At 44.1% G+C, this 25,405-nt stretch overlaps 5 protein-coding genes across 7 annotated transcripts; 3 read left to right on the top strand and 2 right to left on the bottom strand.

Moving 5' to 3' along the window:
• Nucleotides 1-402: 402 nt before the first annotated feature.
• LOC6584728 (NADH dehydrogenase (ubiquinone) complex I, assembly factor 6 homolog) lies at nt 403-1,828 on the bottom strand. The gene is made up of 4 exons (XM_015161588.3): nt 1,477-1,828; nt 1,304-1,418; nt 616-1,241; nt 403-546 (listed from the first exon to the last, which is right to left on the bottom strand). Exons 1-4 carry the CDS (start codon nt 1,755-1,757, stop codon nt 465-467), a joined length of 1,104 nt encoding a protein of 367 aa, XP_015017074.3. The 5' UTR covers nt 1,758-1,828; the 3' UTR covers nt 403-464.
• Nucleotides 1,829-2,090: 262 nt separating this feature from the next.
• LOC6584726 (protein ALWAYS EARLY 2) lies at nt 2,091-15,833 on the top strand. Its single transcript, XM_032732422.2, has 2 exons — nt 2,091-2,214; nt 12,650-15,833. Exon 2 carries the CDS (start codon nt 12,666-12,668, stop codon nt 15,663-15,665), a length of 3,000 nt encoding a protein of 999 aa, XP_032588313.2. The 5' UTR covers nt 2,091-2,214; nt 12,650-12,665; the 3' UTR covers nt 15,666-15,833.
• Nucleotides 2,305-10,047, top strand: LOC6584727 (WD repeat-containing protein 7). The gene is made up of 2 exons (XM_002010334.4): nt 2,305-3,445; nt 5,088-10,047. Exon 2 carries the CDS (start codon nt 5,290-5,292, stop codon nt 9,847-9,849), a length of 4,560 nt encoding a protein of 1,519 aa, XP_002010370.1. The 5' UTR covers nt 2,305-3,445; nt 5,088-5,289; the 3' UTR covers nt 9,850-10,047.
• A 471-nt stretch (nt 15,834-16,304) lies between the features above and the next one.
• LOC6584725 (translation initiation factor eIF-2B subunit epsilon) lies at nt 16,305-18,931 on the bottom strand. The gene is made up of 6 exons (XM_002010332.4): nt 18,737-18,931; nt 18,522-18,646; nt 17,357-18,423; nt 17,051-17,287; nt 16,701-16,987; nt 16,305-16,623 (listed from the first exon to the last, which is right to left on the bottom strand). The coding sequence occupies exons 1-6, from the start codon at nt 18,827-18,829 to the stop codon at nt 16,381-16,383; spliced, it is 2,052 nt and encodes a 683-aa protein (XP_002010368.1). The 5' UTR covers nt 18,830-18,931; the 3' UTR covers nt 16,305-16,380.
• A 52-nt stretch (nt 18,932-18,983) lies between these two features.
• LOC26527972 (type II inositol 1,4,5-trisphosphate 5-phosphatase) lies at nt 18,984-25,330 on the top strand. 3 transcript variants are annotated; one of them, XM_015161689.3, is made up of 10 exons: nt 18,984-19,041; nt 19,128-19,885; nt 20,550-20,736; nt 20,839-21,118; nt 21,182-21,367; nt 22,217-22,561; nt 22,663-23,551; nt 23,615-23,792; nt 23,862-24,086; nt 24,203-25,330. In XM_015161689.3, exons 2-10 carry the CDS (start codon nt 19,769-19,771, stop codon nt 24,361-24,363), a joined length of 2,568 nt encoding a protein of 855 aa, XP_015017175.1. In that variant the 5' UTR covers nt 18,984-19,041; nt 19,128-19,768; the 3' UTR covers nt 24,364-25,330. The 3 variants fall into 3 exon arrangements, with proteins under 3 accessions (XP_015017175.1, XP_015017176.1, XP_032588211.1); XM_015161690.3 differs by having other exon boundaries at nt 19,000-19,885; XM_032732320.2 differs by lacking the exons at nt 18,984-19,041; nt 19,128-19,885 and having other exon boundaries at nt 20,645-20,736; nt 20,831-21,118.
• Nucleotides 25,331-25,405: the final 75 nt, after the last annotated feature.

Genomic DNA, 25,405 nt, shown 5'->3' with positions numbered 1-25,405 from the left:
ATTTGGCACTTACCATAAAATATTTATATTAATACAAACTATATTTTTATATATGCATTTAATTAGCTTGATTCACTTAATCTAAACGGTGCTTAAAATTCGAAGTGCGCCTGGCGCACGGCTCCGTTGGCAAAATTTGCTATAACACACAATGGGTACAGTAATGGAGAACATTAATTTTAAAATTTAGACATTTCATATGCTTTATTTTGATACTCCTCACTTGAACTAAAAACTAAAAAAAAAATCACAACGCGCTACTTTCAAGAAACAGCCAGCAACTATACATCGAAATCTATGTATATAAATTTATCGATATATGTATGTATGTATGTACATATCTTGAGCGCTAGTGTTGGTTATCCACTTTGCTATTAATCGTTTGGCAACATTTTCAAACAATTGAATTTTATATAACTGCCTTTAATAATAAACAAATTTCAACATGTTGTAAACTAATTAGCTTAATATTTGTTAAATATCGTCTTCCAGAAGAGGCGAGCCGGCAACAAGGAGTCCCGTTTTACGCAGCTAGGGTGCGTTAGCCTTAAAATAAATCAAAGTTGGAAATGATTAACATACAAAAACCGAAAATTGATTCTCCTTTACACTCACAGAAAGTGGGCACGACGCAGACGCTCTAAGTAGCCATCAGTTGCAACGGCGGGCAGGAAGATTTTTCGCACAAGTCGTGGCATTTGAGGGAGCAACTGGCGTGTTAATTTCAAATGTGTGTTGGCCAAACTGGCCACCTCGAAGATACACTCCTCGACGCCCTTGTCCTCTCGATCGCTCCGCAAGATGCGTTCTTGACTGACGCCATGCCGGACAAGCACTTCGAGCGGCACGGACACGGCTTGTTGTCGCCCAGCATGGGGTATGGCACGCAACAGCATGGTTATGCCCTGAGCCTTGCCCAGGTGAGAGGCGGCATGGTCCACCTGCATGTCCTGAACACCGCTCAGTTGCACCAGCAGATGCAGCAGTGAGGCGCATGTCTGGTCCGCATAATCCTCTAGATCGCGCATCGTCTCAAACGCCTGATTGGGCGGTCGTTCGCGTGCGGTAACCATCCGCCGTAGATATAACTTATTTAGCTTGGAGCTGCCTACGGTGCGTTTTAGTTCACGCAGCACCGGCTGATCCTTGACATAAGATTTGTTGGCATCTGTCTCGAAGCACTTGTCTATAGAGTCATACCAAAACTTTAAGCGCATTTTGGCTATTTGTGGCTCGGTGACCTGAAAGTAGCTTATCATATTAATAGCACATTTAATAATTCTATTATCACCGCATCACCTACCTGAGCGCCCACGGACCTGGAGACCTCGACATTGAAAGCACGCAATGCAAACGCCGAGGGGCGCAACTCCTTTGGTAGCAGCAAGGTGCTCAAATAGTTCTCATAATCATATTTTCTGTGCAGCATAAAGGAAAACGCAATAAAAACTGTATCACAGATGTAGATGAACTTACTCCACAAGGCCCATGCAATATTTAGCACCAAATTTGTCTTCTCTGCTGATAGTATTAGTTGCTTGCTGGTGTGGTTTTCGAAGCTCCTTTTTTGTCCGGTGCACGGCGTCGCCAGATGCATTGCTGCTACCCACATGTCTGGTCACAATTTGAGAGACAAGTAATATTTGTCCATTGGTATTTTGTAACAGGCGCCGCATTTGTTTTTTATTTTCACTAAACAGAGCTGCTCCCCACTTTGCAGAGCAGCTCCTCATGGTCGTACTGCTACACTTCAACATTTTCGATAACAGCGATAGCTGTATGCTAATTGGAGTTGAGTCCAAATGGAAATACTCAATTAATCGAAGGTAACGAAATCAGGTATCTGGTTTTAGAATTGATATTTGCCATTCAGCATTTGAAAACTCAGTGACACTGTACTCATAGGAACTACTTGCCTTTCTGTATAACTAGTTTACTGTCAGAAATGCAATACATTTATATTAAGCACTCCAAATTTAAGAAATTTACTTTTTGAATGAAGATTTTTTAATATCAGTACATCCATGCTGTCAAAGTTCAAAATTTTCGATAGGTCGATGTGTGTACCGTGAGCAACCCTATATCACAACACTCATCGCTGATTTTCTTTTCTAGCCGCCATTCAAAAGAGTGTGTGTTAAGAGCATTTTGACAAAAGTTTATAGGAAAGTGATCCAAAAGTTAGCAGCACATATAACACATCACTATTAGACGGTAAGTACAGTGTTTTCTTTAGTGCAAGCTATTCTTTAGTGATTTAATCGTTGGATATTGCACGAAAGCAACAGCAACACCTAACTCGTTGACTAGCGTGTGTTTATTTATTTACATATGTGTGCCCGTATATTATTATATGCTTATACACTATAAACTCTAGCAATATACAATGCTAAAGCAAATCTTAACTTTTAGTTAATGTACTCTAAATAACTGATATCATGTTTGGCATGTTCGGGTGTACTTCATTAAGTGCGTTATCCGTTGGACAATAGGTAACGATATTACGTTTTATTCACGTGTAATCGAGAAAATAAAAGTGATAAGAAGTCATCATATTCGTACAGAATACGTATGAATAATTTGTTGCGTTTGATAACTACTTCAAGCCAACAAAAAACGCTAAAAAACATTAACATTTAAGCCAAATATCAAAATTATAGTTTAGAGTTGCCATCTGTTAGAAAAATGCATCAATGTATCGTATTTGGTGGAGGTGGCGGCAGCTCTGACAATTAATCGACAAAATTTTGGCCACGGTCGATATCTTCATTGCTTTTTTCTCTGCTCAGCAGATTTTCGTGTGCACCAAAATATAAAAATAAAAATAAAAAAAATTATTTATGTATATACAGAAAAACAAATAGAATATACAAAGTGGAAACCAAGTGATAGTTATTGTGAACGTATATGCTTAGGGTCAAATAGTACAATAACCGTTTGTACGAAAGTGTTATAATATAGCAGCGAAAACCCCTAATGGGCAAAATAGTATAAATACATATGAGAAAATCGCTAATAGCGATAGCAATAACAAAAAGATCTACAACATCGTGTGTGTGTGTATATGTATGCTGTATTTGTGTATATATGTGTGTGTGTTGTAATTGAACGGATAGCGATAGCAACAACACACGGTGCTCAGCAGTAAAATAAAAAAAAAAATTAAAAAAAAGTTAAATTAAATAAAAGCGGAATGTATTCAAATTAGAATCGTGAGACGGCAACGACGACGACGACATTCCATAATTGTGCTGCGTAACCAACACTGATTTACAACTCTGAAAATGCAGTACACGGATCAGGATCAATAGTCCCCTGCAAAATACCCAAAAGTATAAAGAGAAAGAAAGAAAGAATCAAATCCAAGCGAATCGAACGAACGGCGAGGGAGGAGTTTATCACGCGCTAGCCAATACGGAAACAACAACAACAACATTAGCAAAATGTTAGCTAAATGCTAAGTTATCTACAATTATTATTTATTGGCGGGTCTACACTGATGTTCTGTGTGTGCGTGTGTGTGTGTGTACAACCCAATTGGGTAGCTTTTTAACATATATTTTGTTCGTCAAGCTCAAAATGCATAAGCACGCGTCGTCATTCAATTAATTTAGCATATTAGAGAATTCGATGAGCGCTCTGTTCCATATTGTTTTGGTTATTGCAGCTAATTGCCCACAGAGCAGAGCCTGCTGACGTACTTACAGACAGACGTATGTATGTTTATGTGTGTGTGTGTGTGTGTGTGTGTACATATTTACACACATGTCACATTGTCCACTCGCTGCTCCATCCGTTCGTCCGGCAGCGTTATTGGCACACTTGCCATACTTACTTTATTGTCTTATAGCAGACAGATATCGTGCATATAAATATAACTATAGGTATATATGTACATATATATAGTGTCTTTATTGTCTAGAAATCAACTCGAAGCGTAGTTTATTTGTTCGTTTTCCTTTTACATTTTGTCTCATCCTGGTCCCATATTGTTTGTCTAAGGGGGTGTTCGGTGGGGGCTTTTTTTTACCCCTCAAGGTTGTCTCCAGCGCGCCTCAATTGTATAACAAAATTCTGTTTGTCTATTGAGTGTGTGTGTGTGTATGCTCTGTTTATCTTTTGATATTCAATACGCTGACTTTGCAATCTCTCTTAAGTCACTGCAGTAATCTATCTAAATAGTGCACCTTAGCTAAAAATAAAAAAAAATAAAATAAAAAAATATATTATATATATATAAAACTAAATCATGAGCTACACAGCTAAATGATTTCACTTTTTCGACAGTTGCTTTTGTCAGTTAACAACTAACAAATAGCTTAATTCAAATGCGGTTTTTGTTAATGGACTGTTGGAGTGTGAAAAATATACATATATAATCCAATTTCGACTTAGAAGGCGGCAACATGACTCACTTGCCAAATACTGTTAATTTTGCATTTCCGCTGGCAGCACGACTAACTATATTGTATTACAAACTTATGTAATACCCAAACTCTATTCACTATGTTCTTTCACTCCTTGTAAACTTTACTGTTCGCTTAAATTTCTGTCACCTCCAATGTGTGCATTAACTTATCTCGGGAACTGTTTGTTATATTATTATTATTATTATTATAATTTGTTGTTGTTTGTATTAACACAAAACAATTTAATTGTATTGAGCCGTTCTCGAGATTAGCGTTAACCGCAACAACTTACATTGTTATCAGCTGCCGCATTATCAGCTAACATTCTATTTCCGTAGGTGCGTTAGATATCAGATTCTTTTCGCCTTAGATAAATTTGTATTGCGATTAAGTTCCATACGAGAAAAACAAAGAAAACGATATGCAATAGAGTCAAAGCTGAAATAATACGAGTAATGTGTTGTATCAAGTGCAAAGCTGCAATAAACAACCTTTTTGGTGTCAAATTACATTCAGAAAGTGAGAATGTAAATCGCTTTTGAGCAAGGCTGATAATTATTGATTTGGTGAGCCGTCAAGAATGTTCACTGTATGTTTACACACACGCACGAGTGCAGTTTCAGGTGTAGCCTCGCCATGAAACGTGGTAGGCCAATGTTTACTAATAAATTTTTACAGAGAACGACAACTGGAGAAGCGGCTGCCATAAATCGAAATTGATATTTGCGAAAATATTCAATAAATAACGCACGCACATCCAGGGAGGTGGACAGACGCATCATAGAGCGAACATAGGCCACATCAGTGGAGGAGGAGGAGGAGTCGGCGCTGGTATTGGTGTCGTGGTTAGTGGTTGCAGGTCTCCATACCATAAATAAGCATGGTCAGTACGAATCTGGTGGTGCCAGTGGTGCTGTGGGGTCCCACAGCGCCGACACATTGCATATCGAGCGTCTTTCTATCGGATGATCAATGCACACTGGTCACCGGTTGCTACGACGGACAGATCTGTCTCTGGCAAGTGGAGCCAGCCACATTGAAGATGTCACCGCGTTGCCTGCTCGTTGGCCACTCGGCGCCGGTGCTGTGCCTGGTGCGCGCCTCATTGCTGCCGGATAATAATTTTCTGGTCAGCTCGTCGGAGAATGGTGAGATGTGCACCTGGGATTTGATCGACGGCAAATGCACTGAGGCTGTCAAGCTGCCACAGGTGCACACACAAATCCAAAGCTATCACACGGCCAACAGCGAAGACGTGCGTCTCTTTTGCATTGGCTACTATGCTGAAATCATGGTCATGGATCCATTCAGTCTCGAAGTTATTTACGTGCTCAGCTCAAAGGTGAAGCCGGACTGGATTTCAGCCATACACGTGCTACGTCCAATGCGTCGCAAAGACGATGTCGTGCTGGCCATCACGACCACCGGCACCGTCAAGGTCTGGACTCTGACGGGCAACGAGAACAAGCATGCGGAGCCCATCTATGAGAATGAGTCGAAGGAGATACGATGCTTGAACGCCATCACCATGAATTGTTGTGCCCAGAATCAGCGCACGGTGCTCCTCGTCTGCACCAAATATTGGCAGATCTATGATGCTGGCGATTTTACAGTACTCTGCTCCGTTATTGCGCCTGCACGCGAACGTTGGCAGGGCGGCGATTTCATAACCTCAGATCGCGTTATGCTGTGGACGGACGAGGGCAAAGGGTACTTGTATAAATTGCCAGCCAATTGCATACCAGACAATAAGGAGTTTCATTCAAAGAGCGTCGTACGCGACGCACCCTATCTGTACTATGTGCTGCAGCATGCCGGAGATAAGGTGCTCTCCTGTCCGCCAGCGATGAAACTCCTAATGGGTCAACAGTCACACTTTTTGCTGCGCGGCGATTCTGAGGGCTACATCTCGGTGTGGAATGTGCCGGAGGTGCCATTGGATAATATTAGTATATTGCAGGCAAAGCAAATGCCGCCGCGCATACAGAAGCCGCATGTCTGCACTTCACTGGTGGAGGCCTGGTCGATGATGGATCCGCCGCCTGTGGGCATACTCGATCAGCTTTCGCGTATCACCGACTCACCGGTGAAGCTCACATCGAGCATTTATCTGCCGCAACAGAGTCGCTTGGTCATTGGCCGCGAGGATGGTAGCATTGTCATTGTGCCGGCCACACAGACGGTAATGATGCAACTGCTCGTCGGCATCAAGCAGAATTTCAGTGATTGGCCATCGCATCAGATACTCTACGGGCATCGCGGACGTGTCAATTGCCTGCTGTGCCCCTCGATGGTACATCCACGCTATGAGAAGTCCCATCTGCTCTCGGGTGGCATTGATTTCGCTGTCTGCCTGTGGGACTTGTATAGCGGCAGTCTGTTGCATCGGTTCTGCGTGCATGCGGGAGAGATTACACAGCTGCTGGTGCCGCCCGAGAGCTGCAGTCCACGCATACTCAAGTGTATCTGCTCGGTGGCCTCGGATCATTCGGTTACCTTGGTCAGTTTGCAGGAGCGCAAATGCGTCACGCTGGCCAGTCGACATCTCTTTCCGGTTGTGACCATCAAATGGCGTCCACTCGATGATTTCCTCATTGTCGGCTGCTCCGATGGCAGCGTCTATGTGTGGCAAATGGAAACGGGCCACTTGGATCGTGTGCTGCATGGCATGCTAGCCGAGGAGGTGCTTTCAGCATGCGATGAGCAGGCGCTGGAGGATGGCAGCGGTGGCTCAGGTAGCAACGCGGCCAATTCAGCCAGCGAGATGGGTATGGCCAATCCGGCAGTGCATTTCTTCAGGGGACTCAAGTCGCGCAACATGAATGCCATACGGCACGCCACACAACGCGGCATCCATCAGTTGCAGCAGCTACAGGGCCACAATCAGGGCAATTTTGATTTCCTGATGAAGCACCGCAGCAATCCGCTGGTCATACAGGGCTTGCGCACCAATCCCAAGGATGCCGAGAGTCACATTCTCTTCTTCGACATCGAGGGATTGATATTTGAGCTGCACAGCGAGGAATATGCGCAGATGACGCCCGCAACGTTGGAGGCGTTGGGCGTGCATCTGCAACATCCCAAAGATGGCAAATCGATGCACATCGATGCGAGTAAGAAAATCGGCGACTTCTTTAGCAAGGTCAAGAATAAGGCTGTCGATGTTGAGAAGATACTTAAGGACAAGGATAAGCACGGGCTTGTGCAGAAGTTTAAGGAGAAGACGGAAATTGTTGAGAAAAAGGTGCAGGCCAAAGTGGAGAGCCTGCAGAAGGCCGTGGAGACGCATGAGGAGCAGCCACAGGATCTAAAGAGCAAGATTGCATCCAAAATGGAGGTCACACATGTCATGGAAGTGGCCCAGCTGCTGCTGTCGCTGCTCCATTCCTGGGGCCTGGATCCGCATCTCGACAAAGTCTGCGAATCCCAATTGGGTCTACTGCGTCCCATTGTACCCATCTCCTACGGTGTTTTGTCCAAGGCCGGCTATATGTCATTGCTGTTGCCCACATGGCAGAATAACTACGAGATACCACCGGGACTTCAATTGCCCTCCAGCTCGAAGAAACGCATGTTGCCTGAGGAATTGCAGCGTCTGGAGCACTTGACAGCCATTTTCACTTCTCGTCTGCACTGGGAGCTAAGCACCACATTGACATCAAATCATATACTGGCCTTGGTGGCCATGTCCAATACGCTGATGTCGATGAGCGCCGCCTCGTTTCTTCCAGATAGCGAGAAGCACAAGAAGCTGCAGCGCCTGGCCCAGTATGCTGAGTCAACGCAAGGCGCTGAGGAAGAGCTGCTCGCCCACCACACTTCACAGATCAAGCAGGGCTGGAGTCTGTTGTCCACACACCATTGCTTCTTGCTGCCCGATAAGATTGAGGCGTTGGAGCCAAAGAAATTCAAGCGTCCCCAGGTGGAGATGATGGTCAAGCGCTGGCAGCATCATTGCATCGAGATACGCGAGGCAGCGCAGCAAATACTACTCGGCGAGCTAACTCGCATGGGCAAGAAGGGACGCAAACAGCTCGTGGAGAGCTGGGCACAGTATTTGCCGCTCTACACACACACCGAGCCAATTGTGGGCGCCCAGCAGGTGGCGGCCATGACGAACAACCAGGCGGGTGGTTCGGGTGGTGGTGGTGCTGGTACTGGTACTGGTACTGGTATCAATTCCTCAATGGGCAACGGCAGCGGCGCGATGTCGGGCGGTCAGGGCATGTCAGCTGGTGGCACCGGTGTGGGCTCCAGTGATCAACAGGATGAGGACTATGAGGAGGAGGAAGAGGAGATCATACGCAAGCCGTCCAGTCTGTCAGAGCTGAAGCGCAAGCAGACCACCGCTGTGATCCTGTTGGGCGTGATTGGTGCCGAGTTCGGGCAGGACATTTCACAGGAATCGCCGAACCATCGCGGCAGCATTAGCCTGGGCCATACCAACACCGAACGACGCAAATCCTCGGTGGTCGAAGGCTTCGGCATCGCCAACAATTTGGCTCGGCTCACCTCCATGGCGCTAGCTCATCTGCTGTATGCGCCGCCATCTCCCAAGCTGCCGCAATATACGCCATTGCGTCGTGCGGCCATCGATCTTCTTGGGCGTGGCTTTACCGTTTGGGAGCCCTATCTGGATGTGTCGAAGGTGCTACTAGGCCTGCTAGAGATCTCCTGTGAGGGCAAGTCGGTGCCAAATCTCAATTATAAACTACCCCTGACCCCACAAGCCGATGCCTGTCGCACCGCCCGCCATGCACTGCGTCTGATTGCCACCGCACGGCCAGCAGCGTTTATTACGACCATGGCAAGGGAGGTGGCTCGATATAATACAATGCAACAGAATGCCCAGTCGATCAATACGCCGCTCACCCAATCTGTGCTGTACAAGGCCAAGGGCGAGATATTGCAATGCGTTGAGATGCTGATCGATAAAATGCAATCAGAGATCGCTGGTTTATTGGTGGAAGTGATGGACATTGCGCTCCATTGCGTCGATAGCAATGAGCTAAAGGGTCGCGGCTTGGCCGAACTGTGTCCGTCTATATGCAAATTCAATCAAATTTCGCATTGTAGCCAAACCCGACGCATCGCTGTTGGCGCCAATAGCGGAAATTTGGCCATATACGAGCTGAGGCAGAACAAGTGCCAAATGATCCCCGCCCATACGCATCCGATTACCTCGTTGGCCTTCTCGCCAGATGGCAAATACCTGGTGTCCTATTCGTGTGCCGAAAATCGTTTGTCCTTCTGGCAGACAAGCACCGGCATGTTTGGCTTGGGCCAATCGCAGACGCGCTGCACCAAGGGCTATTCCACGGCTCCCATACCGGATGTTTCGCGGCTGAATCCGATGCGCTTAGCCAAACTCGTCTGGATTAATAATCGAACCGTGACGTTGATGTTGGCCGATGGCTCGGAGACGCGTTTCAATGTTTAAAATTCAGCTGGGTGCAGTGAACAACTTCATTCAGAAGGAATGTCGATAGCGGCTTATCGATAAGTAAATAGCTAAATAGGCAACAAAATACAACAATCGTTATCAGTATATCGATTAACATGAAAAGGTTATCGAGCAGCAGTTATTGGTTTAACGATTCAGCAAACATTTCATTCGTCACTGTGTTATCGATAACACTTATCGATTCTCCGACAAAGAACGAAGCCAACGTCGTTAAGCCACATACTGAGCAGCCGAGCTGCAAACTATTTAGGCAATCAACAACGCGGGCTTCAAAAGCGAGCGAGACACGATCATCAACTGAAACAATAAATAGACAACAAAGCTTACAAATAAATAGAAAACAATAACAATGAAACAAAACAAAAACAGATAAAAAAAATTAGATGAAAAAAAAAAAACCAAAACAAAGCGAAAACCTAATAAAAAATAAAACCGTTATTTATTATGTATAAAATATATAAAAAACGAAAGGCAAACACGCAAACTTTTATTTGTATATGTATTTTAATTGTATTTTGTGCGATTTTAAACGTTCTTTCTTAGCTTAAATTGTTTAAAAAAGCAACAAAAGAAAAACACTAAACGAAACTATTCCGATTACCAAAACAATTGAACCAACTCACATAGGATGAGGGTAGTCCCTTAAGCACAATAAATGCAGCTAGGCCGTCACATTTTATTTTGATTTTTTTGATTTTAAATATCAACTTTTATAAGCAAATTGCTTTGGCTATTCGGAATGGGAAAACCCTACTGTTGAATATTTATGTAATTATTATAAAAATAAGCGATATAATAAATAATGTTTGTTTTGTTAGATAAAAGAAAAGCACATATAAAATATATAAAAATAATATAATCCAACTACAAATGGAATTGAATACTAAGAAGAAGAAGAAGCAAAACAATACCAATATAAACAAAGAATGAATGCTGTTATTACTTCCTATGCTATTGTAATTATTATTATTACTAAATACTATTATTATCGATATTGATATTTGTTAAACCTAATGTATTGTTATTATCTATCTACAATTATAAAAAAAAAAAAACTTGTATTGCGCAACGTTGCTACTTTATATAAAAAACAAAACAAACATTTGATATATTATTATTATTTTTTTTGTTTTTATAAAAGTCGAAACTAAACGCTATATCTATTATTTTGTTTTTGTTAATTTTTGCGTTTAGCACGCTCTAAAGTTAAACATTAATTGATTAAATATATTCGAAACTTAAGAAAAATATTATATGCAAAAAAAAAAAAAAAAAAAAAAAAGCGAAAACGAAAACAAAAGCTTAGCAATATTAAAAACACACACACACATACACACCTGTATTTATATATGTATGCTTGTATAGGTTAAAATATAAACACACACACATACATATATGTACTACAGAATATATTAAATTATATTTGTGCTTAATTTGAGTTACTAAATATGTGAGAATATATATGTATCTATGTATGTATGCGTATATTCGAGGTCCTTCAATCAAAGTATTACACAAAATGAAATAATGAATGAAAAAAATTAATATAAAATATAATATATGTATATATATATTTATATATATACATGCAAGAAATAAAGTCAAAAACCAAAAATGAAATAAAACAGTTTTTTATTATTTTGTTTACATATTTATCGAGGTTGTTGTTCGATTAAGTTTGTTTTTTAAAAAAATCGATAGCCATTGCTGTTGTAATGTTATCGATTAAAAACTTGAAATTCTGTCACCAAATTATTGTCGTGCATCTTTAGTGTCAAAATCTCGTGATTTCGCCTATAGATTAATGTGAGTTTCATATATGTATATTTCATACTTTGGATCCTGACTTTTGTTATATTTTGGATACCGAACCTAAATTTGCAATATCAAAAACAAGGATATTTCAAATATTACAGATTTGCGGTTGGGCTTACGCATATGAATGCCAGTTTCACATTCTGAAAGTCTGATTATGGAAATCCGTCCAACAACAAATGTTATCAAACAATTAAGTTTGGAAACTTAACATACCGATCGACTTGCAGTCCAAGCTCGATCGCTGCGTCAACTCCGCAATGTGTGTGTGTGTTATTTTTTGTGTATGCAGAGAGGTGGTGAGGAATTATTGAAATATCAGTTCCAAGAATTATTCGAAAGGCCTTTGTAGTTAAGCAGTCTCACTCCTTTATAACTGTTTTATAACTGTTTTTAATGATAAATTTTAGGCAATATTTAATATTTTCAGATAATTGTCAATTTTTATCGTTTTAGCTTTAAGTTTTCCGTTATGGATCCTTTTAATCTAGTTCCCTTTTCGCTTTTAGATTTTAGTTCCATGGTAAAGTTATGAGTATTTTCAATTTTATTGGGCTTATATCCATGCAGCTCTATATACATATGCTCTCTGTCTCTCTTATTCAATCAAGCCTGATTTTCGTGCCATCAACCTGTCTCTTTCTAAACTATGTACTATATGAATATCTAAAGTCTCTTATATAAATCAACAAATCTTGTAATAAATATTTTAGAGAGGCTAGAGACAGGATAGAGAAATGCAAGTGGATATCATAAGAGATCAGAGTTATCTCAGGGAGTTATCTCAGTGAAACTTGTCTCAGAATTGCGATGCTTTCTTATAGTCTTCGATATATTTCTTTGTCTCCTCATCAAAAATTGGCATTCCTTGTCTAATGGGAAGCAGTTAAAAGATGCGATCTGAAATGGAGCAGTCGTAATTGCTTTAAGAATATTTTGAACATGTTTTTCAATTTTCCAGCAAGCAGACGGCGACAATGCCCGAGACAGAGACCAGAAGCACCGGCCAGCGGGGGAGGCCCAGAAAGACAGCCGCTGCTGTGCGAAAAATCGCACGGCCCTCCCATGAAGAGGATGAGCGGGTAGAGGCGAGTAGTAAAACGCACGGGAAGTCGCTTAAGTCGAGCGAAGGTGGCAAAGAGCAAAAGCAACAGGAGCAGGAGTCGGCGGATGACGGCGACACGGTCGACGAGGCGGCGGATCTGGCGAATGACGAGGGCGACGACGCCGAGGAGGACGATGCGCCCGAGGACAGCAACGAGGCGAGCGATACCGAAGAGCAAATGGAGACGCCGGCGTTTAGCCTGGCCACGCTTGGACTGCAGCGCGTGGGCACTGTGCAGCCGCCAAAACCGAAAACGCAAAAGCCGCCCATACTTCCGCTGAATGCACGTGGCATGCCCGCCCGGATACGAAAGCGAAATCGGCTCTTCTACGACGAGAACATCATCAACGATGACAAACCGTTGCGCGTCAGTTTGGCTCCCAAAAAGATGTCCACGCGCGGCTCCGGCGACAGTCCCAGCAAATTGCTGACGACTCCCTCGAAAGTGCTCAAGAAGCGAAAGGGCGTCGTGTCCCGTTACATGCGCTCCAATGACAGTGCCTCCACCTCAAACTCCAACTCGGGTGCGGAGGCGACGGACAAGCAGAAGAAGTCCACGCCGGGCAAGCAGCCACTGAGGGCGACGTCCCCAACAGTCGGTGGCAAGGGGCAGCAGCAGCAGATGCCACAGCTGGCCGGACATCTGCGACCGGGCCGAGGCGCCACAAGCGGGACAAAGGGCGCTGCGGCGGCGGCAGCTGCGGCTGCCGCTGAGGATGCAGCGCGGAAGGCCGAGGCGCAGGTGGTGGCCAATAAGCGTTTGGGTCAAAGCATTGGGCTCCGGTTGCGCAACCTCCTGAAGCTGCCCAAGGCCCACAAATGGGCAATTGCCGAGTGGTTCTATTCGTACATCGATAAGCCGCTCTTCGACTGCAAGTACGATTTTATGAACAATGTCAACGAGCTGGCTCCACGGCTGGGCACGCGCAAGCTGAACCGCCACGAATGGGTCAACATCAGGCGGCGCATGGGCCGCCCCAGGCGCTGCTCGTCGGCATTCTTCAGCGAGGAGCGGCGGGAGCTGGAGCGCAAGCGGCAGCTGATGCGCACACTGCAATCATGCAAGTCCGGCGACCTGAAGGACACCCTGCTGATAGCGGATATGCCAGAGAAGATCCCAATGCCGTTGCCATTGGGCACCAAGGTGACGGCCCGCTTGCGCACGCCACAGGACGGCATCTTTGCCGGCACGGTGGCTGCCTACGATTCGCTGAATGCCATGTACCGGGTGACGTTCGAGCGGCCGGGATTGGGCACGCAGTCGATACCGGACTATGAGATTGTGTCGGAGAACTTTCACGAGATGCTGCCGTTGCACAGCTTCACCAAAGACTTCCGGCCCAACTTGATGAGCATCTACCAGACCAACAACATGGGCTACACCACCAGCCTGGGCTACACCACCAACTTGGCCAGCAGCTACCAAAACAAACGTCTCCCGCTGGGCGCTGCTGCCGGCAATGTCAACAGCAGCACCAACAACTCCACGACGCCCCAAAAGAATCTGATCAACAACAATGCGGCGGCACGAAATGCTCTCAGCATGAAGCTAAACAAGAGTGATCCGCTCTTGGGCCAGGATGCGATTGGGGAGAGTCCGATTAGGATGCAGCTGGTGCGACACGGCTATCCGCCCAAGCTGCTCGAGCATCTGGTTCTGCTCCAGAACTATATTGCCCTGAAGGAGGCCAAAATTCAGCGGCTGGCTGAGATGAATGCCACCGCTGAGCTGGCCATGGGTGAGCTGATGGGCCAGGACGAGGCTGTCGCCGATCATAATCGCCGTCAGCTGCGCGACGACTTTCAGCGTCGGTATGCCTCGAATATCATAACGCTCGAGCGCATCAACGGGGATCTCATGTACGAGCTGACCAGGGTGCAGGAGCTGTCGAACAGCCTCACACGGGATCCCAATGTACAGGCCATGATATCTCCGACGCTGTTGCGCGAGGAATGTCGGGCCAAGGCCAGCCAGACGGTCGATGAGCTGAACAAGGGCGTGGTGAAGAGCGAACGGATGATCGCGCTGCTTAAGAATCTGACCACATTGCTGATTGTTATACAGCACTTGGACAGTGATTGCGATGCGGCCGAGGTGAACAAGGTGCTCGAGGGCTGCATCGAGGAGGTGCGCAGCAATCTCATCTGCAGCGCCAACAGCGAGGTGTTCCAGAAGAGCGTGCAGCTGCGACTCGAATATATTGCTCAGGACATCAATCGCAATATCGAGGAGCGCAGCTTTAGCCAGGCGTCCGTCAAGTCACCAAAGTCCCTCAAGTCCGAGTTGGGTAAGACGGGCAGCGGCTCCAAGCGACCAGCTGCGGACAAGGACCGCAAGGAGAAGAAATTGGGAAAAGATGCCAAGGAGAAAGGTGGCAAATCCCTGCTGCTGGAGGAGTCGGACGTGGAACCCATGGATGTCGACAGTGAAAGCGATGACGAGCCCAATGACGATCGGGCGGAGCAAAAAAAGGCCAATAACCCTGATGAAGACGGTGCGAAGGCTGATGCTAATGCTAACGTCAAAGTGAAAGAAAATATGGATGTGAATGTGAATGCTAACGTGGATGGGAATGTGGATGAGAATGTGGATTCGCATACGGATGCCGAAGCAGATGCAGAGGGAGACGCTTCGGATGCGGTGGAGAAGATCGATGAGGATGAAATTTCTGAGACAGAAGATGCCGAAAACACCGACGACGGTGCCGACGATTCGCAAATAACGATCGAGTCGGCGAAGGAGTCAGAAGATGAGACTCAATCGCATGATGATAAAGATGACAAAGATGACGATAAGGTGGATGAAGATATCATTCAGGAAGTGGGCACTGGCTGCGAGGAATCCGAGGATGAGCTCCAATTCGAGAAGTAACGAAACAGCCAGGAGCGAGCAGTGAAACGTATGTACTTCAGTTAAGCCTTAAATTAAATTTTAAACAACCTTCCTCTCCTGCTTCTCTGACCGTATATGTATGTATACACATGCATATATAATGATGCATATGCATAAATATATAAATATATATAGAGCATATATATATATATATACATACAGCATATATATACATATAGCATACATATATTATATATATATGTATATACACACACACACACACATTATGTATAGGTGTACATATATAGATATATATATATATATAATTGTCATAATGCTTATATATATACACCTATATAGACATATATATATATATACACCTTTTTTAACTATTAATTCTTTTTCTTATTGTTCGCGCATATATATACAAATTATATAAATCAAATTTTTTTTGGGAGACCTGCGGGCGTCGTATTGAGTGGACGTCATGAAGCGCAGTACTTTATATATTAAAAAAGTAGATCACAATTTACAAATTTCAATTGTTATTATACTATAACTATCGGACATTATCCGCAACTGAACAATTGATATACACACGCATATTTCAACTTATTCGACTACAATTATCGAGAGTGTCGCAATAAAAATGATTGTAATAAAAAAAAAACGCAAATGTCTTTTTAATTCAATAGTATTTTATGTTTGTAAAAGGAACACTTTTAGACAGCTGGCTAATCATCTTCTTCTTATCCTACTCATCATCCTCCTCCTCCTCATCGTCGTCGTCGTCGTCGTCGTCGTCATCGTCTTCGCTCGACTGGTTCAACCAGTCGACAAGCTTGGCGAGACTCTGCCGCAGCGTCGCATGCTCTTCACCATCCAGCTGATCGTACCATTTGTGGATGGCGTCCTCAGAAACAAAGTCTTTGTCGTACAGATAATGCACCACCTGGGAGATCTTTTCTTGCACCAGCTTGTTCTCCTCGCAAATGTCCTAAAAGCAATGAACAAAACATTAATGAATTAGTTACAGCGTTGGCCACAAATGGAAGTAGGAAACGGGCCGGGTACCTCCAGAGCTTTGAGACAATCCATCATGGCATCCTCGCTCTTAATGTAGTTGGAGACAACGGGTCCCAGTTGCTTGAAAACTGCATTGATTGCTACCATAATGTTGCCGTTAGCCGGCTCGACGATGCTCTCCATGGCAAAGACAGCCTTAACCACATTGAAGTTGACTTCCTTAAGGGACATGTTATACGCATAACGCGAGGAGTTAATCTCGAGTATAAGAAAGTCCGGATTGGATTTTTCCCGATAGCCGCGCGTTAACGAATCGATGACCTCCGAGAGGAAGACTGCAATGGCAGAGAATGGTAGTAATGTTGTTGCTTTATCTATTATCTATGGTCCATGCTTACTGTTCGTGTCGTCGGGCAGCGGCGTCACCTGGCGAGATTCGTCCTCGTTGTCATCGTCGTCGCTGGAATAGCTGATATCGCTCTCCGCATGCGCCGCATTCTGTAGGTCACACATTTTGGGTATGCAGAGGGTCGTTAGCTGTGGCATCAAGTGGTCGTCCGCATCGGAGTCGTCCGGATCACCAGTTGTCTGGTCATTGACAATGTATGCAGCTGGCCCAATGGCTTCCAGCTCAACTGGAAATGGAGAAATGGATTGGTGTGAATTGACGGTAAGTAATTTGAAGAATTCCCTGAAGGCCTTACCATGCTCGAGCTCCTCGGTGCGCTGTGTGCTGGGTGAGCTGGTGACTAGCGTGTTAGCCAGCTTTGTGTTGGCGGGCAGAATGCACTTGGCGCCCAATACGCAGCCAGCGCTAATATCGCTATTCTCGTTGATAACCGCACCGGGGCCAATGACACAGTGCCGCAACTGGCAGTTGTCCTTAATAATCACATCGGCCATGAGGAAGGCATTGTTGAGCTGGCAGTTCTTGCCTATGCGACAGTTGGCACCAATTACGCTGCAGCTGATTGTGGTGCCGGCATCCACATGGCTGCCCGCCTGTATGACAACGTTCTCCTGCAATGCCACCTTAGAGACGTTCGCCTCGGGGCTCTTGTAGATGTTGTCCTTGTAGAAGACATATTGCTGCTGTAGCTTGTAGACGCCCATGTCGGGCACCAGTGGATAGGCCCAACGGCTAATGATGTCCCGGCTGACCAGCTGATAGGAGAGCCAATTGTTCACTTTGTGCGCATACTGGGCAGGCGGCAGCAGTGCCACATAGATGCGGCTGTCCAACAGTTCCTCGTTAATCAGCAGGCCCCTAATGAAATCGTCACGTGTTTGGAAATCGAAATTGTCGCTAAACAGCGACAGCATCGATGGTGAACCGATGGCTATCTGTGGATCGAGCAGATTGTGATGCAGCGTAACGCACGAGTTGTTAAGGAACACATCAAGCGGTATTTGGTAGCGTGACTCCTTGTGATTCATGCGCAGTCGCTGATGATAGTGCAACCGCGTATTCTGTTTATCCACAGCGATTAAGAGCTCGTTGCCGGTGCGTTCATTGCTGCTGACGCAGTCCTTGAACACGAGCGTGGCGGCTGTGCCCTTATCGAACTTGGCCATGCGCTTGTGCTGCTCAAGAACTGGACGCAGATCAGCATTGGTGACCGTGTCTGCGCCCAGCAGTATAAAATTGCCACGTATCAATGCCTTGGCATCCAGATCCCGCATCGCATCGCCAAAGCAACGGCAGCCTTCACCGCCGATCACATGGACGGTCATCTTGAACGACCACGAGGCATAGGTGGCAATGCCTCGTCTGCAAGCAGAAGATATACATATGTATATGTAAGTTACAAGTTGACTAACGAAACGGGCATACCCCAATTTGAAATGAACACCCTATAACATGCTTACTTGATGTGCTCGCGTATGCTCTGCAGATAAAGGCTGGCATAAACAAATACCTCCTCGACGCCGCTGCGATTGAGCGCAATTAGAGCATAATCCAGCATGCTGACATTCACTAGTGGCAGTAGCGCCTGTGGGATGTAAATAAGAAATATATTAAAGCAACGTGCGTGGCCAAACCCAGTAGGAAAACAGCATATAAATAAAACTACTTATCGTACCGTGGAACCTTCGTCCGATAGCGGTTTGAAGTTCCACACATTGTTGTCTGCTATGAGCACAGCCTGGACTATTTCCTTTTGGTATTGTGACATATTTCTTCTTCTTTATGCGTTAAAGAGCCGCAAAACAATTTCTGCGTGCGAAGGTAACGAAATTAATGTTGTGGCTGCTGTTAACAGCACTGTCAGCTGATAGTGTTGGTCAACAGATAGATGCATTCGCTTGTGATGCAGCCCTGGACTGTGGGGCTATGTTCAATTTCAGCTGTTGACGTTGGTTTTATAGCTGCTCGAGTCGAATGTTTGTACGTACCACTACTTGCCGTTGTTGTTTTTGTTGTGTCTGTTGTTATTGTTGCTCTTATATCTATATTCCGATTAAACTCAACAGGAATCGGCCTATGTGACCAGTGTGCAGTGTCTATATAAATTAAATGCAATAAATAATGAATTGCTGCAATTCAAAACAGCACCAAATGCAGAATTACAATTATCGTCATCGCCAATAGCCGTTCGTTCTACGCGTCTGTGAATAAGTGACGGCGATTGCCTCTGTGTGTGTGTGTTTTCCTAGAAAAAAAGAAATAATAAAATAAAAATACTATACCCGCCCACACCCACCGTCCTAAAGTAGTAAAAAGCAAACAAGATATATGTATAGCTCAGGAAAGCAAATAAGAAATGCTTTTTAAGAAAGAAAACTATCCATGAAAGCTTCCTTGTGTCGGTTTCGGTATTAGCATTAAGCAGACTAAAATAAAAACTAAAAACTAAGACCTCAAACTGGTGTCGTCACTCGGCGCTTGTGTTAACTAAAAATAGACACTCCAAAAGAAACCCACAAATTTGTCAGTATAACTAACCCCTTAACATCGTGGCTAGGGTCCATTCTGCATTCAACATTCCCGTGCTGTAGCCGTTTAGTACGTAATAATAACAAAAACAAACACTAGATACCAAAAAAAAAAAAAAAAAAAGAAGCTGAAGAGGCGCTGAAAAAAAGCCAGCCGAAGATATAAAAGCCGCTTAGCCATGGAACGCGGGAGCAACTACCCCAATGGCGCTGATGCAAGCGCAGCTGCAGTGCCAGTGAAAACAACGCTGTCAATTGTGCAGGAGCGCTTCAAGGCGGACGAAACAGTTCACCTGGTAAGCTATCTTGCTCCCATCATGAATAATCGATTGCTTGTTCTACCATTTGTGTTGCAACACCATATTCCCTGCTGGGTGTTTTCGTGTGTGTGTGTGTGAATGAACCTTGAGGACATAAGATAACATATCACGTAAACTTGATAATGAGCTGAAACTTTCAGTGAAATCGGAATCAGTGGTGATTTTCTTGGACCGTCGCTTGACATCCAACAGTTATCCATTTAGTGCACACAGGGTGGAGTCCAATTGGAATGCTCAATTGCCATTGTAAACAGCCTCCTATTTCAAGCATAAAACCGAGCAGGCGTCATCCGTCTGATAAGAATGTTATTTGAAGCTCGCAATGAGGTGGAAATATGATGGATACGCTGCTCAAAGCGCAACGCTGTTATTTACTTAAAATGGACACCTCACAGTCAAGCCAAACCAAGCCAAGTACGCAGCTCAGAACTCGAACAGAGCAAAGTATTTATTTTGTGCAAATTGAATTCCCAATTGGATTTTTTGATGCAGCTCAAATAGTTAAATCCAATTAGCTTTTACCGACTTGATCTTTAGCTATCGATTAAGGTTATTAAAAAAACTCAAGCCATTGTCAATTGACGAAAAGTAAAGAGACTGAAAAATTGTATATTATTTCTTTGAATATATTAATTGATAGATTTTCGAAGCTTATCAAATCAAGGGCCAGGAACATATTGAGGGGCTGCTAGCGCTTGTCTCCTCCGCATCAGGCGGAACATACGCGATCATATCGTTCTCTCTGCTCCGCACTCCATTGTCGGCGAGCAATGACCTGAAAATAAACAAAGTGTTTCCGATAAACGCATCCTTTAAATTGACAACGGGTAGGTGTTAACTATCAATCTCTCTTTCTCTATCCCTTCCCATCTCTATCCCACCTATTCATCTGTGCTCAGTATATATTTAATATGTTGTAAGCTTTACAGATAGCAAGGCGTCCAAAACGGAGCAGCAATTCGACCTGTGCACGGACGATGATCGACCAACCAAGTACTACTATTATTCAATGCGGACCGATCCCGTCGCGGTCGATTTCAATGAATTCTGTGCCAAAGTCAACACCTGCAAGAAGACCATGTGGGATGCGGAATTGCCGTCGGGGGCGGCGCTCAATTTTCGCTGGCTCGACGATTACCGTGAGATAGGCGAGGTGAAGCATGAGCTAAAGAAGCGCGAGAGCGAATATATTATCTACAAGGATGTTATGTATGATTAGCTTCGGCTATATTCGTAGTGACTTTAATTCAATAATGCCATCATCCTTTGCAGCGTCTACTGTGCCACGTGGAACGTAAATAACAAACCCTGCTGGGATAACAAAAATACGCTTCGTCCATGGCTCGCATCTGGCAAAAAGGCGCCGGACATCTATGCCATTGGATTGCAGGAGCTGGAGAACACGGCCAGAGCCATGCTCAATGGCAATCAGATGCAAATGTTTGCCACGCAGTGGGTGTAAGTGATCTAGTTGCAACAATTGGCATTACGAAAATGCCGAAAGCATTTCGATTCAGGCATAACTGAAAGCCTAAACTACTACTACTACTACTTAGTAATATTTGAAGGCGTATGGGACGTGGAATCCAAAATTTTTAATATTACAGTCATTATATTCTGTATTCAAACTAAGCTTAAAGAACAAATACGAATAATCGATTAATATCGATTTAAACGAAATGGGCTGAGCTATGGAAAAAATATGATAAGCTGCTACTCCGCATAGAATGCACGAATAAACATGTAAAATTTCAAGTCTCTCGCTTCTGTGACTTATAAGATCTCGGCATTCCATGGCTATATCGACTCAACTCGTTGCCTTGGTCAAGCATACATATATACAATAAGGGATTGCCCTGCCTGCTACATTATCATCATTTTCACAAAGCCATTATGCCCTGAGCGGCGTATAATCAGCAGTAGTATAAAAGCCAAGTTAAAATATGTATATATTTATTTTATGGCACAGTTGTAGCAAATAATCGTTTGTTTAAAGAATTACGAAGACTTATTTATCATTATTATTACAGCTGTTGGTCTGATTGGCTTATCAAGAAGCGGAAAGTTGTTAATATTCTGAATGCGAATCTTCGATTAGAATAGAAAATATACATACATAGATATACATATATTCTAAGTCCGATAAAACTTTGAAAAGGTTAAATTTTAAGTTCTAGGTATATTAGTACAGTTTCTTTCCTTAGTTAACAAATGATATGGGGTCTTTGTATATAAACAATATTTTAATTGAATGTCTATTCTATCTCACTCTCTCTTTCTCTCTGTCTCTATCTCTGTCTATCGCAGGCGAAAAATGTTGGAGAACCTGCATGACGATATGGAGTATGAGGAGTTGCAATCGGTGCGATTATCTGGCATAATGTTAACAATATTTGTTCGCAAAAATTTACGTCAACATATCGTGCGGTGCCGCGTGAACTCGGTGGCCCGTGGCGTGTTCAACACGTTGGGCAACAAGGGGGGCGTGGCTGTTAGCTTTCAGCTAAACGAGGCGAGCATGTGTTTTGTGAACTCGCATCTGGCCGCGCACATGGGCAACGTGGCGGAGCGGAATGAGGACTACAAGGCCATTGACGATTACATGCGATTCGAGGAGAACGGACCGCAGGTCCGCACTATCAACGACCATGAGTAAATGCAGCAAGCAACAGTGCAGTAAACAGATAACTAATCTATCTCTCTCTCTCTCTCTCTTTCGGTTTTTGTCTGTGCGTGTCTTTCCCTCACTGTAGTCACATTTTCTGGCTGGGTGATCTCAACTATCGGATACAGGAGCCGAATGGACAGCAGCGGCCGGGCCCCATGTGCGACGCGCAAACGTTTGAGCTGATGCTGCAGTACGATCAGCTGCGCACGGAGATGAGCTACGAGCGATGCTTTAAGGGCTACACGGAGGGAGAGATTAAGTTTGCGCCCACCTACAAATACGACGTGGGCACCGATACCTATGACACGGGCGAGAAACAGCGCGCGCCAGCGTATTGCGATCGCGTCTTGTGGAAGGGCAAACTCATCGAGCAATTGGAATACAATGGCGTCATGGAGATACGAGAAAGCGACCATAAGCCGGTCTATGCCATATTCCGCGTGAAGATCAAGACACGCGACGATGACAAGTACAGGAAGGTCTTGGCCGAGGTGCTCAAGGCGGTGGACAAGCGCGAGAACGACAGTCAGCCGCAGATAACCACGGACCGATTGAACATTGAGTTCGGTGTGGTGCGGTTCAACGAGCCGGCCATACGGGACTTCAATGTGTCCAACGATTGCCCGCAACAGGTGGACTTCAAATTCAAGGTCAAGGACTCCCACAACGATATCTGCGAGAAGTGGCTGCACGTGGACCCGCGTGCGGATAGCCTAATGATTGACTCCGCCCGCAGCATACGAGTGCGCGCTTTAATCGATGCGAATTCCGTGACGGGTCTGCTCAAGATGATATGCACCGCCGTCGATAAATGTGTGCTAGACATACTTATACTTCATGTGCGATCCGGCCGCGATATATTCATAACCGTAACGGGTGAATATCAGCCCAGCTGCTTTGGCCTGTCGATGGAGACGTTGTGTCGCACCGAGCGACCGATCGGTGAATACACGCTGGACGAAGTCAAGCAACTGGTAAGATATACGAACCTAAACATGTGTACAGATCATACACAGATTATATACCCATCGTTGTAGATGCTGGATGTGACGCCCGTGTATCGCGTTCCAATGCCCCGCGAATATTTCCTGCTCATCGATTACTTGCACAACCAAAGAGGCCAGCTCTTTCAGAGCTACGATCGCCGCCAGCCGCTCAGCAGTCAATTCAATGCGGTGCGCGATTGGCTGGACTCCTGGTCAAACGATCCATTTCGTAAGCTGCAATCAAATCAGCATTGATACCTCTGCAGATATATTAACTATTGCTTCTTTCCATTTGCAGCGGGCACCCCACAGACGGCTGCCGAGGCGCTGTTGCTGCTGCTCGATCTGCCGGAGCAGGCGCTGCTGGAGCCGTTTGTGGACGATCTGCTGGCCAGCCGCAGCAAAGCGGATGCCGAGAGGTATATAGACCTGTTAAGCGATCCCAAGCGCAATGTCTTCAAGCATCTGTGCCTGTTTCTCTGCGAGGGTGTTGAGCGCGGCGATTACGACGCCAACAATGTCGGTGCGTATCCATGATAAAGTGCTCTTGACGGCATTCTTATAAATATACATATACATATATAGGCCTATGTATTTATCAGCTGAATTAATTCGAATTGTTTATCTCAATGATTGCAGCCACGATCTTTGGACGCATTTTGTTGCGCAGCAGCAAGTGCAACGTGACCATTGATTATCATAGCCGATGCAATGAGTTCATGCAACGCTTCATACGCATCGAGAATCCCGATACAGTATCTGGTGGCAATGGACATGGCGGTGCCAGCTTGCAGACCTAATTGACGAATTCAAATCAATGTATATACATCTATATATGCATATATACATCTATGTATTAGCTACAGATATGGAATGTAAATTAGTTAGCTATTTATTTTAACTGTAATTCGAAAATGTATTCGCTTACGAGTAGTAGTTATTCTCAATGGCTTAGCATTTACGCACTATATATATATATATATATATATATATATATATATAGTTGATCTGCTCTTTGTTTTACTTGTTAATTGTTTACTGCACATACTATGCGAATTATTGAGTGAGAACTCAAGTATCCATACATATACCCCAAACTATATATTAATACATATTGCGCTTGTTGCCTATGTTGGCCCAGAAAAAGATTAGCCTAACGGAAAACTGTAGCGAACGTTTAATGCACTGATTTTTTTATACACATTTTCCACTCCAACCACAAACAACACATGGCTTCAACTTAAGAGATATACATATACATAAGTACACACATACACACATGCATACATACATATACACTAAAATATATGCATTTTGTTGTTCTTTCGAACGAATATTTAGTTAACACAAATGTATTTAAAATAGAAGTAAACCCATATTTATGGCAGTTTAACTACCAAGCCAATGCTAGATTCAAAATTTGATTGTTGATTAAATTGATTTGCAAGATTATTCAACATTTAAAATGCATACATATATAATATGATTATACGGCGATTTAAAGTTTGATTTGTTTAAAAATTGTTTGGTTTGAAGCCACATATCAGCTTTCATTGTTAAACCCGGATTTTTTGAAAATTATCTTTCTAACATTCTACACATATACATTTTAAAGTTTTTGATTTTGTGATAAGTATTAAAATAATTTAAGCACATTGTTTCGTAATTATGTTTAAATATGTGTATCCATTGTACAATTTGATTTCTAAAAAAGAATTACTGCTGTTATTTCTGTTAAAATAAATAAATGTTTACAGCTAACTTTAATCAGACGTATACTTTTCTTTATCACTGTACATGTACATATAAGAATAATCTAGATTCAAACATGTGCTGCTATAC

The sequence above is a fragment of the Drosophila mojavensis genome, unplaced genomic scaffold (assembly GCF_018153725.1).
Source record: "Drosophila mojavensis isolate 15081-1352.22 unplaced genomic scaffold, ASM1815372v1 contig_136, whole genome shotgun sequence".
In the NCBI taxonomy this organism is placed as follows: Eukaryota; Metazoa; Arthropoda; class Insecta; order Diptera; family Drosophilidae; genus Drosophila; species Drosophila mojavensis.
The sequence above is the reverse complement of the archived record's forward strand: the minus strand, read 5'-3'. Positions and strand labels throughout refer to the sequence as shown.